The 13145-nt window shown below is 47.0% G+C and overlaps 1 protein-coding gene across 1 annotated transcript in view; it reads left to right on the top strand.

Moving 5' to 3' along the window:
* Positions 1 to 678: 678 nt before the first annotated feature.
* Positions 679 to 13145, top strand: part of slc29a4a (solute carrier family 29 member 4a) — a 51042-nt gene continuing 38575 nt past the window's right edge. Inside the window, exons 1-6 of the mRNA XM_056287721.1 lie at positions 679 to 913; positions 3970 to 4101; positions 5564 to 5677; positions 7086 to 7214; positions 7576 to 7650; positions 8769 to 9037. Coding sequence (XP_056143696.1) covers positions 679 to 913; positions 3970 to 4101; positions 5564 to 5677; positions 7086 to 7214; positions 7576 to 7650; positions 8769 to 9037 — 954 coding nt within the window. The remainder of the gene's footprint in view (positions 914 to 3969; positions 4102 to 5563; positions 5678 to 7085; positions 7215 to 7575; positions 7651 to 8768; positions 9038 to 13145) is intronic.

Consider the following 13145-nt stretch of genomic DNA (forward strand, 5'->3'; position numbering starts at 1 on the left):
CTTCATCATGATTGGTTATAGTTTATCATGTTCTATTCTGCTGAATCTCCATGTCCCCGGTCAGTGAGGTTCAGCACGCTCGTTAAAGCAACACACTGCGGGGGGGGGGGGGTCCGGGGAAAGGCAGCATATCACAGTGGTTCTCCGCTAAAAGTGGATCTGCACGCTCCCTCACGTCTACCTCATCCTCCCTGTCAGCCGGTCATGCATCCTGCGCTTCTCATTCAATATGCCGCGCACACACATGTGCACGCACGCATACACAGGCGCAGACACACACGCACACACACTAAACTTGACTTGTGTGAGGTTTATAACCGTGACTCTTGGTCAAACTTGCTGACTGTAAGGAAGTGAGTTATTGACTTTTTTAAGCCACTTTTTTCTTCATACACTTGTTGATATTGCTTGTCTGTTGTGTTCCTCCCTACAGACTCTGCACCCCCCAGAGGCCTCCTGCCTCTCATCTCTACCAGTGACAGACAGCGAGAACAGGGCGTGTCAGGGGATTGCACCCAGCATGCCTCATCCCAACAGCGTGTAGCTTGTGTGTCCCTAAAGATCAATAAGAGTGTGAAGCCCTCACCTCTGTTTGTGTATGTGTGGTTGTGTGTCGCTTTTGTTGTGTGTGTGTGGTGTGTAGTGTGTGGTGTGCAGTGTGCGTATCCTCGGGGAACGATGGGCTCTGTGGGAGGAGAGAGGCGGAGGCCCACGCTAGCTCAGACACTTGAGGAGAGGGATGGATGGAGGGATGGGGGGAGAGTAGGATGGAGGAACGGAGAGAGGGAGGGATGGAGAGATGGAAGGGAGAGCAGCGTGGTGCAGAGCTACAGCTTTGACTCGTACCAGCTGGAGGAGGAGGAGATTGGTAAAGACGCCCCAGAGCGAGGAGTGCTGGCTCTGTCTGAGCCCGGTGAGTATCTCACTCTCTCTCTCTCTCTCTCTCTCTCTCTCTCTCTCTCTCCTCTCTCTCTCTCTCTCTCTCTCTCTCTCTCTCTCTCTCTATCTCTCTCTCTCTCTCTCTCTCTCTCTCTCTCTCTCTCTCTCTCTCTCTCTCTCTCTATCTATCTATCTATCTATCTATCTATCTATCTATCTATCTCTTTCTTGTGTTTGTATGTGAATGCATGCATGTGTGCGTGCATGCATGCATACCAGTGTTTCTGTGTAGGTGTGCGTGTGCAAAACAGTAAAGCAGAAGTGAGGGGGTGGATGGGAGTAAAAAACAAATGTGGGGGGGGGGGGACAGAAAAAGAAACAGGGAAATGTGTGTAAAACACAGGTGGTCATCATGTTAACAGGAAATTACAGCGTTGCTTGGTAACACAGGTCGCACAAAAGCCAAACTAATCAAATCAGTCACCAAGGACACAAGGGAGAGGGGCTGAGAAACCCCTGCTCCCTGCCCCCCCTCTCTTCATCTCGGTCACCTCTTACACATTGTCTCCCCTGTATATCCTCCATGTCTCTCCGTCTGTCTTCTCTCCATTACACTATACACCCTTGTTTCGTGCTCTGCCCTCCCCCCTCCCCTCCCACACACACACACACACACACACACACACCATCCGTCTCTCCTCTCCCATCTCTGTCATCCCAGCTTTCTGTAGCTGTCAGTCTCCGTGCCTGGGAGTACAGGCCGCAGAACACAGGAAGCGCACTCGGATAGGCCCTCTTTTCCTCGAGACAGGCAGTGGCCTTGGGAGACCCACTGAATAAGCAGGGTTCCTGCTTCGCGCCTGTTCCCCGGCCTGTGTTTGGGCTGGGGCTCGTGTGCCAGTTCTGTTTTAGTGGTGCTGGAGCAGCTGGTGTAACCGATTCAGTGCTCCGCACCGCTGCACAACTCGACTCTCTCCAGAAAGATGCTTCCACTTCAAGCATGTTGAAATGTCAGTACACGGAGGCTTCTCAGAGGCCATATTTCATGCAGGTCAGACCCCCCCCCCCCCCGTTGCAGAGTCGGAGCAGGGAAATTATTCGTATTATAATAAATAGTACAGCTTGTTTAACAGTGCAAGCCAGAAACTCCCCCGAAAGAGCACCTTTCTCTCCCTGAGGTGCAGGATTACAGCAGGTTTCTCAAATAATTTAGCAAAATCCACTCTTGGGCGGATGAGAGGATTGGAATAAGGATTTATGAGTGGTTATAAGGAACTGCAAGTGATCTTTAAGCTAGTGCTCAGTTCAGCTGTAGAAGGAGAGGTCCCTGGGGGCGTCCGGGTGGCACGGTGGTCTATTCCGTTGCCTACCAACATGGGGGATCGCCGGTTCGAATCCTCGTATTACCTCCAGCTTGGTCGGGTGTCCCTACAGACACAACTGGCCATGTCTGCTGGTGGGATGCTGGATGTGGGTATGCGTCCTGGTCGCTGCACTAGCGCCTCCTCTGGTTGGGGGGGAGCGTGATCCTACCACGCGCTACGCCCCCTGGCGAAACTCCTCACTGTCAGGTGAAAAAAAGGAGAGGTCCCAACAACGGCGCAGCAAACACATTAGGCACTACATGAAAGTCTGTTATATTGTCACAATATAAACATATCTCTAACATTATTAAATCACAATGTTATATACCAAAGGATGACTAACAACTCATCACAACTCTGCAACACAAATGCTAGGATGCTTGGTTTAACATAGGCATGTGAAGAATCACAACATAACAGCAGTCACCCACTAACCAGACCAAGCCATTTACGAGCAATTTTTTGTGTGCATATCTTTGTGCATATGCAGACGTTTTGTGTGCATATTTTTGTGCATATGCAGACGTTTTGTGTGCATATTTTCGTGCATATGCAGACGTTTTGTGTGCATATCTTTGTGCATATGCAGACGTTTTGTGTGCATATTTTTGTGCATATGTAGACATTTTGTGTGCATATTTTTATGCATATGCAGACGTTTTGTGTGCATATTTTTATGCATATGCAGACGTTTTGTGTGCATATGCAGACGTTTTGTGTGCATATTTTTGTGCATATGCAGATGTAAACTGAAATGGAAAGGGTCAACAATTACGGTTTATCTTTGTGCAAAATTCAAATCCGCATTGAACTTCAGCAGCTGCACACTCGGTTCGCTATGCGGTTGTGCTATGAGTGCTAAGCTTAGCTATTTTTAAGTTCATCCGGCCTCGTGGATAGATGAGCCAATTAATTGCTTTGGATGAGGGGACGAGAGGAAGAAACAGCGACTGGATTTTTTTTTGGAACATCAACAGCATGCAAAATTAATTTTGCTTGCCTGCAAGAGGTATGGGACCCACACAAACAGGAGTCAGAGTGCGGGTGGTCCAGATCTCAGAGGTGCCGGCACATGAAGCCCCGCCAGAGCCCCGGATCATCTGAAAGTCATTTGCCTCACAATTCAGTTTCTAAATTGTTCTGCGGAAACGCGACCACAAAGGCTTTTTCTTCTCGGGGTTTCATAATTAAGTCAAGTCAAATTTTATTTGACGAAGCCCTAAATCACAATTCAGCCCCAGACTGGGGGCTTTACACTCACACTATGTTCTCTGCGATGCAGAATACCCGCTAGTCTCACCCCCCTTGAATCGGATGAGGACAAGCCCCCACAGCGAAAACCCCATTACGAGAAAACATGGGAGAAACCTGAGGAGGAGCATCAGAGGACGGATCCCTCCTCCAGGAGGGATGGACAAGCAATACAATGCAATGTCGAATCACAATGTTAATGCTTATTGTCAACATAGCAGAACCAGAACAGGGTATTTGCACTGTTATACCGGCTTGATCCAGTCACCTTGATTAGATTCAATCAGGATGCAGTGGACCGGGTCCGACCAAACCAGGTTCAGCCATGGTTTTTTTAACACTATATAAACAAGGTGAATGTGATGTTTGCCCCCCCTCTCTCTCTCTCTCTCTCTCTCTCTCTTTAAATTCATAGACTTTAACCCCCCTCCGTCTCCTCCCGTTTTCTCCCATCTCTGCTTCCCTTCCTGCTCAGCCTTTGAGGAGCCGATCCCTGACGACCGTTACCATGGCATCTATTTCGCGATGCTGTTGGCAGGGGTGGGTTTCCTGCTGCCCTACAACAGTTTCATCACCGACGTTGATTACCTGCACAACAAGTTTGAAGGTACTGAAAAGCGTACACGCACGCGGGGACCGGAAGAGACGTGCAAACACGCGCCCTGTGTTCGTGTATGAGTCACCCAAACACAGTCGCACTCATCACTTAATTATACTGTGCACACACTTTGCATATTAAAGAGCTTTTGATAACATGTAGACATGGGCGTCCGGGTAGCGTGGCGGTCTAGTCCGTTGCAACACGGGGATCGCTGGATCGAATCCCCGTGTTACCACCGGCTCGGGTCGGGTCGGGCGTTCCTACAGACACAATTGGCCGTGTCTGCGGGTGGGAAGCCGGATGTGGGTATGTGTCCTGGTCGCTGCACTAGCGCCTCCTCTGGTCGGTTGGGGCGCGTGTTCGGGGGAGGGGGCTGCAGGGGAACAGCGCTACGTTCCCCTGGCGAAACTCCTCACTGTCAGGTGAAAAGAAGCGGCTGGTGACTCCACATGTATGGGAGGAGGCATGTGGTAGTCTGCAGCCCTCCCCTGATCGGCAGAGGAGGTGGAGCAGCGACCGGGACGGCTTGGAAGAGTGTATTGGCCGGATACAACTGGGGAGAAAAAGGGGGGAGAAAAAAAGAAAATATGCAGACACACGGATACAACGATGAAAACACACATGTACACACACACTTTCCATGCAAATGGTTGTCCCTGGCGTATTTAAGACTGGAGCTATCCTAGAGATAAATCCAAACCATTTTCTCCTTTTTAATGGGGGGACGGGGATTTCCTTGGGGGGAAATGATGTGGCCCATCACGGCCACACAACAAATGTGGAAGAACAAGGCACATAGAAGACCTTTACCAAGAGATAACAACACGACAACAAAAGTGCAGGTTCAGCCCTGTTTTTTACTTTTGTTGTTGTTCGGTGGGGTGGAAGGTACTGACCCGAAAGTACCGGAAACTCGAACACTAATGAAATCCCCAGTACTGACACAGGTGTCTGTGTATGGACCTGAAATAAGAGACGGTGCACTTCAAAACACACTCACCCCACATTCAGGTACACGTGCACACTCATTCACACCCAGCTCCCAGTATACCTCTGTGTGTGTGTGTGTGTGTGTGTGTGTACATGTTTAATTATCCTAATGTGGACCAAATGTCCTCATTAGGATAGAAAAACCAGAAACCACCTACCTTGTGTGGACATTTTAGAGGTCCTCACAAGGAAAAGGGTCTATTTTAGGGTTAGGACTTGGTTTTAGGGTTAAGGTTAGAATTAGGGTTAGGTTAAGGTTAGGGTAAGGGTAAGGTTAGAGTAAGGGTTAGGGTAAGGGTTAGGGTTAGGGTTAGGTTAAGGTTAGGGTTAAGGGCTAGGAAATTAATGTAGTCCATGAGGGGCCCTCACAGGATAGTGAAACGAGTGTGTGTGTGTGTGTGTGTGTGTGTGTGTGTGTGTGTGTGTGTGTGTGTGTGTGTGTGTGTGTGTGTGTGTGCGTGTGTGCGTGGTGTTTCAGGCACGTCCATAGTGTTTGATATGAGTCTGACCTACATCCTGGTGGCTCTGGTCGCTGTCATCCTCAACAACGTGCTGGTGGAGAGACTCAGCCTGCACACCAGGATCACCGTGGGTGAGTTGGCAGACGACTCGAGGACGTTTGCCGAATCCCAAATAGAAAGCTGTTTCACAGTGGAGGGTTTTTGTTTTTTCAATGTTTTGGGAAAATGCAAATTCTAAGAGAAAATTAATTGCGATGATAATTTAATTCTTCATTCTTCTGGGACCCGGGGACACCCTCGGGGGCTGTTTGATTAAAAAACAAAAATGTAACACGAACTGAAGGAGCGAAAGAAACTTTACCGGAAATCCACTGTTGTATTTTTTTATTTCTATGCAGCGTTTCGAAGGAAACCTGTCTTTGCTGTGCTTTAGGAAACCACCAGAGACTATGTTCTTTTGCAGGGTGCAGCTATTTCTCACTCTATTTCTGCCCTCCTTCTTCAACACCCTCCTTCTTCAACACCCTCCCCTCTGTCTGCAGTTGTGCCTGCTAAAGAATTTTACACAAGGACCAAATTTAATTGTGTGAAACATTCAATCACCTTCAGAGGAGGCGTGCAGGAGCACATTATGTCAGCGCTCCTCACACCCCGGGTTGGACACTGTGTCTAAAGGTTTGCTGAAGGAAAATTAGAAAGAAAATGCACTGACATTAAATCATTCAGGAGACACTCGCCTCACATAGCTAACGCCGTGTGAGGTGATGTGATGTCCAGAGCCTTTACACGTCCATTACTTTGTATTTGATGTTCGGGAAAAAATCTGTCGTAATAAGGCGTGAGGAAATTAGTACTGAAAATGTAGTCCTCTTACGGGAAAAGCAAAACAAGACCAGTACATCTCAGCACTGTATATGCTCGCACTTGAAACTTGAAAAGGCATCTGAATTTTAAATAAGTACGACTTGCACCCTCGAGGAAACAGCTTTTGAAGTGCGTTGTCTGCTCAAGAGGTTTCTTGTATAGTCAGGTTCAGACTGTGGTTTAGGCTTAGATTCAGACTTTAATCTTAGGTTCAGACCGTGGTTTAGTCTTAGGTTCATACTGTGGTTTAGTCTTAGGTTCATACCGTGGTTTAGTCTTAGATTCAAACTATGACTTAGTCTTAGGTGGACTGTGGTTTACTCTTAGTTTCAGACTGTGGTTTAGTCTTAGGTTCAGACTTTAGTCTTAGGTTCAGACTGTTGTTTATTCTTGGGTTCAGACTCTGGTTTAGGATTAGGTTCAGACTTTAGTCTTAGGTTTAGGCTGTGATTTGGTCTTAGGTTCAGACTATGGTGGACCACAAATAAAAACAATTCTGCCCTCAAGAAGCCCCTATAAAGAACCAATCTGTAATCCCATATAAATAGTATACTGTGTTCTGTGACTCATCTTACATCTCCCTACTTTCTACCTACTCCCCCCTTGCTTTCTCTTTTTCTCATCTCCTTCTCTCTATCCGTCTCCCTGTCTCTCTCTGTCTCTCTCTCTCTCCAGGTTATATCCTAGCATTAGGGCCGCTGATCTTTGTCAGCATGTTTGACGTCTGCCTGGAGATGTTCACCAACAGGCAGGCCTACATCATCAACCTGATTTCAGTGGGAGTGGTGGCCTTTGGATGTACAGGTAATAACTATATTGATGGTAATAATAATATTGATATCTGTGACACTGATAAAAATGGTATTGATGATGATGATTACTATGATTATGATTACCATTATGAATGAGCTGTTGTAATCATATAGACATTGGGTGCAGAATGCTGCAAAGTCATACTTTTTAAGGCTACTTCGAGCTCTTCTTACGTTACGTAGGAGTTGTTCTCTTTAGTCTGGGGTTGAAGGTCGAATCTCAAATCTCTGGTGGGCTGTGAAAGATGAGCGGGTCTGCCTCTCAATGAACTGTGTTGTTTAAGAGGTGACTCTGTCAGTCCCGTGTGTTTACTCTGACAACCCCCCCCCACACACCCCGCATCCGTCCTCAGTGCAGCAGTCCAGTTTCTATGGTTACATGGGGATGCTTCCCAAGAGATACACACAGGGGGTGATGACTGGAGAGAGTAAGTACCTTGACACACACACACACACATAACTTGGGTCTCATATTAGTAGTTTTTGCCGTCATGCATATTGGATATTGGTTATAATTTTGGAGATTTTGGACATGCGACCAGCGCTAGATGAAGCTTTTCAGCGGTGTCTTACGGGTCAGCTAAACATGATCCTTATCAAACCCGTCCTTCCAGCAGCAACAGCAGCAGCAGAGGCCCTCTGTCAGTTAGATTGTGTCTGTGCCTATGACTTGGTTTCTACCAACTATGGTAAGTTGAACCAGGAAGTAGTTCAGCAACATGATCAACCATTGCTAATAATGGAATTTTTGGGTAATAACTTTTAACTTGCGCTTTAGTTTTGACTTCTAAATACCTGTGTAGATAATTGGACGGAACTGGAAACACGTCTGACATACAAATTCGACTGCCCCGCTGCAAACCTGTGTCCGTAACCTCCCTTAATGTGTGTCAAAATGTCCTCACTTCACAAAAAATGTCACCCTCGTGGTTAAAAACTCAAGTTGGGGGCGTCCGGGTAGTGTAGCGGTCTAGTCCGTTGCCTACCAACACTGGGATCGCCGGTTCGAATCCCCGTGTTACCTCCGGCTTGGTCGGGCGTCCCTACAGACACAAATGGCTGTGTCTGCGGGTCGCTGCTCTAGCGCCTCCTCTGGTCGGTCAGGGCGTCTGTTCGGGGGGGAGGGAACTGGGGGGAATAGCGTGATCCTCCCACACACTACTTCCCCCTGGCGAAACTCTTCACTGTCAGGTGAAAAGAAGCGGCTGGCGACTCCACATGTGTCGGAGGAGGCATGTGGTAGTCTGCAGCCCTCCCGGATTGGCAGGGGGGGTGGAGCAGCGACCAGGACGGCTCAGAAGAGTGGGGTAATTGTCCGGATACAATTGGGGAGAAAACGGGGGGGGAGGGCTGAAGTTGGTTCTCACAAATATAAGTGAACGTCTTTCCTCCGAATCTTGTTCTCGTTCTCCTTCATCTGCATCTCGGCTGCTTATTTCCCCGTCCTCTCCCTTTCCTCCCCTCTTCTCCTCAGAAGGCAGGCAAGTCGTTGTTTAGCTACGAAGTGATTGTCCTTGGCTGAAACACACCGTCTGTCCCCTCCCAGGCACAGCGGGGGTGATCATCTCCCTGTCCCGCATCTTCACCAAGCTGCTGATTAGTGACGAGAGGAAGAACACGCTCATCTTCTTCCTGGTTTCCATCGGCATGGAGATGCTCTGCTTCCTGCTTCACCTGGTGGTCCGCCGCTCACGGTTCGTCCGCTACTACACCAGCCACTCCCAGGGCAAAGGTCAGAGTAAAGGTCACGACCCCCGTGAGAACGGGACAGGATACAGGGTTCACCACGACGTCACCTCAGAGGAAGTAAGATTTGTAAGTTTTTGGAAAGTTTTTGGGCACGCGTGTGTGTGTGTGTGTGTGTGTGTGTGTGTGTGTGTGTGTGGACACATATGCACAAGGCAAACCAAAATGTTTCATATCTGGTCTCCCACATATTGGATAATATGTCAATTTTTCAGGTAGAAATCCTTCCACTCTCACATTTTGGTTTATTTGAACATACAAATGTAAAACACTGAAAATAGCAAAGGAGTATAAACTGGCAGTAATTCTCACAACAAAGGTGGCAGGGCAGCATTTTTTATTTTGTTAGCCATTACATTTAGATTTTTTTTGGGGGTTTTTTTTTTTTTTTTTGGGAGGGGGCTTTTCCCCCCTTTTCTCCCATCTAATTCTTCCCAATTGGATCCATCCAATTACCCCATTCTTCCGAGCCCTCCCGGTAGCTGCTCCACCCCCTCTGCCTCCTCAAGGGAGGAGGCAGAGGGGGTGAAGCGAGCCCATTCTCACTCCTAACTCGTCACATATGGACGCTTGTTGAGGACGACCTCTTCATCACTGTTCAACACTCTAGGGACCCCTTTAACGTCAACTTGCAACGTGGAGGGACTGAGATCACTCATAGGCACGAACCCCCCCCCCCACAAAAAAACCTAACTCTAACCCTAACCTCATTACATCAAAATGGGTTGTATCTAGGGTTGCCAACCGTTCCTTAAAATAAGGAATCGTTCCTTATGATATGTGTGTGTGTGTGTGTGTGTAGTGTGTGTGTGTGTGTAGTGTAAGGCACATTATATTTGTTATGCCCGCGCCGCCCCGTCCATCCGACCCCCGTCCTTGTCCCCTGTTCCTTATTTCCATTTCAAGGAGTTGGCAACCCTAGTTATAGCACACACAAATCACTGTTTTTAGAGAACAAACAAAAAAAATCGTCTCTGGTGCCGGCACGTAATTTAAACACAACACATTATGTGCCACAACCACATAATGCGAAGTGTTAAGAGGTCATGGACATTTCACGTATTTCGGTGAGATCATGTTGTGCCCACAACTACCCTCCACGCTGACGTCAAAGTTGATGTTAAAGGGGACCTAGAGCGTTGAACAGTGACAAAGAGGTCGTTCTCAACAAGTGACGAGTTGGGAGTGAGGATGTGTAAGATACATGCTATGCTAGCTGGACACCCTTGGAGTGATTGTTCTGAGAGATAATGTGGCGCTCCTTCCCTCCGGCTCATATATATGTTGTCCTGCGAGACAAGCTCTCGACATAAGGCGTCAAGAGAGAGGAGTCAAAATGTTCACTTTTCCTCCCCAGGAGGAACGACAGATCGCCTCATTAGTGTTTCTCGTCCAGGCTTCATTTATTAAACTCCCCATTAATGATGCAACGACAAACTGTTTCCAAACTGAGCGAATCAAAGCAAGCCAAGCCCCAAAATAGCAGTGTTATGCAGGGTCCTAGCTGCTGAGGAGCGCTGTGTGTATGACGGACACAAGCATCGCTGTGTGGGCAAGTGCTTACTTGTGCATGTGTGTGTGTGTGTGTGTGTGTGTGTGTGTGTGTGTGTGTGTGTGTGTGTGTGTGTGTGTGTGTGTGTGTGTGATTTATGTGAGCTCTGAGCGAGGTAATGCAGTAGGACTGCTTGAGTTTGAGATTACCACTCAGAATATTAAAAAATGGGAATGCATAAGAGAGAGAGAGAGAGAGAGAGAGAGAGAGAGAGAGAGAGAGAGAGAGAGAGAGAGAGAGAGAGAGAGAGAGAGAGAGAGAGAGAGAAAGAGAGAGTGGCGCAGCCGTGGTTGTTCTGTTGAGATACACAGAGAGCGATGATGTGGAAATGATGGAGGAGGACGATGGAGTCCAAGATAGAGAGAGGATGAGAGAGGAAGAGACAGGGAGAGGGAAGAAGTCAAGGGAAAGGCATAGTGATGCACCGATGCCACTTTTTCACTGCTGATATCCATCCCCCAAGTGTGAGTTTTTAACTATCAGCTGACACCGAGTATTGATCCGACCCATTACTGGAGCTTAACAGTGCAGACTTGGACTGTTAGTTTGGGGGTCAATGGGAAGAATAACTGAGATAAAATCAATTTTTTTCCACCATTAAAGAAATACAGAGTTCCATGCATCAAAAATGCCGTAAATAAAGCCATCTTGCTTTTATTTATGACATATTTCTCATGGCTTTCGGTATCGGATTTTAGTCTTGGGTAAAATCTCCAATACCAACACTATTTCAATTTTCATTGGGCCAATATCCGATACCCGAATCAGTACTGGCACATCCTGAGCAAGGAATCAATAGCAGCGAATAAGAGGGAACGAGTCACGATTCTGAAAACTGAGGAGTGGGGGCTGAGCGGAGGTGGTGGGTGGGAGGGAAAGGAAAGGGGGGGGGAGTCTGGTAAAGACTGTAAAGACTAAAAAAAACTGTATTGCAAAGCTAAAGATGAGAGAGTTATGACAATGGGAGACCTCCTGGGCGGTGGGGGGGGGGGGTTTGTGCTTGAAGCAGCAGTTTGTAGCTAGAGGATGTAGTATTAATATTCCTGTCATTACACAGTGTTTTTTCAGGAGTGCAGAACACTAAAGCTCTCAGAGAAGCGTCTTCAGAAGACGCAGCACCACACGATGATCTTTTGGGTGTGTGCGTTTGCATATTTATGAAATTATGCACAAAAGGAGGTGTGGCCGCACACAAACACACACACACACACACACACACACACACACACACACACACACACACACACACACACACACACACATACAGATGTGCGTCTCTGTCTCGAGGCTGATTCAGGGTGTTCTTTGCTCTTGTTGCTGGAGGATATCGAGGCTGTGCTGTACATTATGGAATAATCAAAGAGAGTGGTGTCCTCTGGCTCACAAGTACTTCTAATCAACTAATGGATCTGTGTGTGTGTGTGTGCATGCGTGTGTGCGTGCGTGCGTGCGTTTCTAAATTACTCTGGCTCATTGCTGTGTACATCGCTGTTCCTTGGCTCCCTCCGGCCTCCAACGAGGTGACGTCAACCTGCAGCAGTTCACAGTTCTGCCCCCTACGCTGCCGTAAAAGCCACTGTGATACAGCAACAGCATTATCGTTTAAAAGAGAGAAGAATGGGTTCATAGAGTGTTTGTGAAAGCCATTAATTGGGGATATCTTTCAATTGTGCCAGGGCTATCTACTGTAGGACTGGATGATACTGGCAAAATCAATATCACAAGATTTTTGACGGAATACTTCAATATCGATGAAGCGATGATATTTTGGGATGACTGCTGGTGCTTTTATAATACATTTACACACCAGAAAATGTCGAGAAATTATCATTACTAATGTAGATATGATGACCAAGCAGGTAGAGAGGTCTTCATTGTTCATTTTACTCAACTAAAACAAGTCAAAAACAATCATGCAACTCCAAAACAGTCATGCAACTTTCTAAATTTGTTATTACAAGTTCAGAAAGTTGCATGGCTTTACTGTAATGCAGCCTTAAAGACCAGGAAATGACAGCATTTAGGACAGGTTATCTCATGATATTATGATAACCAAAATCCTAGACGATATCTCATTTCATTTCATAATATTGATATCATACAGATATATTGCCCAGCACTAGGACTGCCACTTTATTAGTCCCCCCCCTCCTTTTTCTCTCCAATTTTACTTGGCCAATTACCCCACTCTTCTGAGTCATCCCGGTCGCTGCTCCACCCCTTCTGCCGATCCGAGGAGGGCTTCAGACTACCACATGCCCCCTCCGATACATGTGGAGTTGCCAGCTGCTTCTTTTCACCCGAACCTCCCTATAGGCCAACCCATCTTTGAAAAAAGTAGCACACCCTCCACTAATTTGATTGTTAGCTCTGTCGTGTCTTATAGAACTGAACCCTGGGATCACAAAATCTAATTGAGGCCATAACCAAGTTTCTTGTACATGTACTACATCTGGAACTACTTCTAATTCATATAAATACTTTTTAAATTCTTGCCCATTGGCAATTAGGCTACTTGCATTCCATTATAGTATGTGGAGTACCATAATTATAATCTCAACCCACAACATGTATATTTTCTCCAACTTTAGTTTCTGTCAACAATGCATGTATCTGGTCCTCTTT

This window comes from Lampris incognitus, chromosome 10 (assembly GCF_029633865.1).
Source record: "Lampris incognitus isolate fLamInc1 chromosome 10, fLamInc1.hap2, whole genome shotgun sequence".
Classification (NCBI taxonomy): domain Eukaryota; kingdom Metazoa; phylum Chordata; class Actinopteri; order Lampriformes; family Lampridae; genus Lampris; species Lampris incognitus.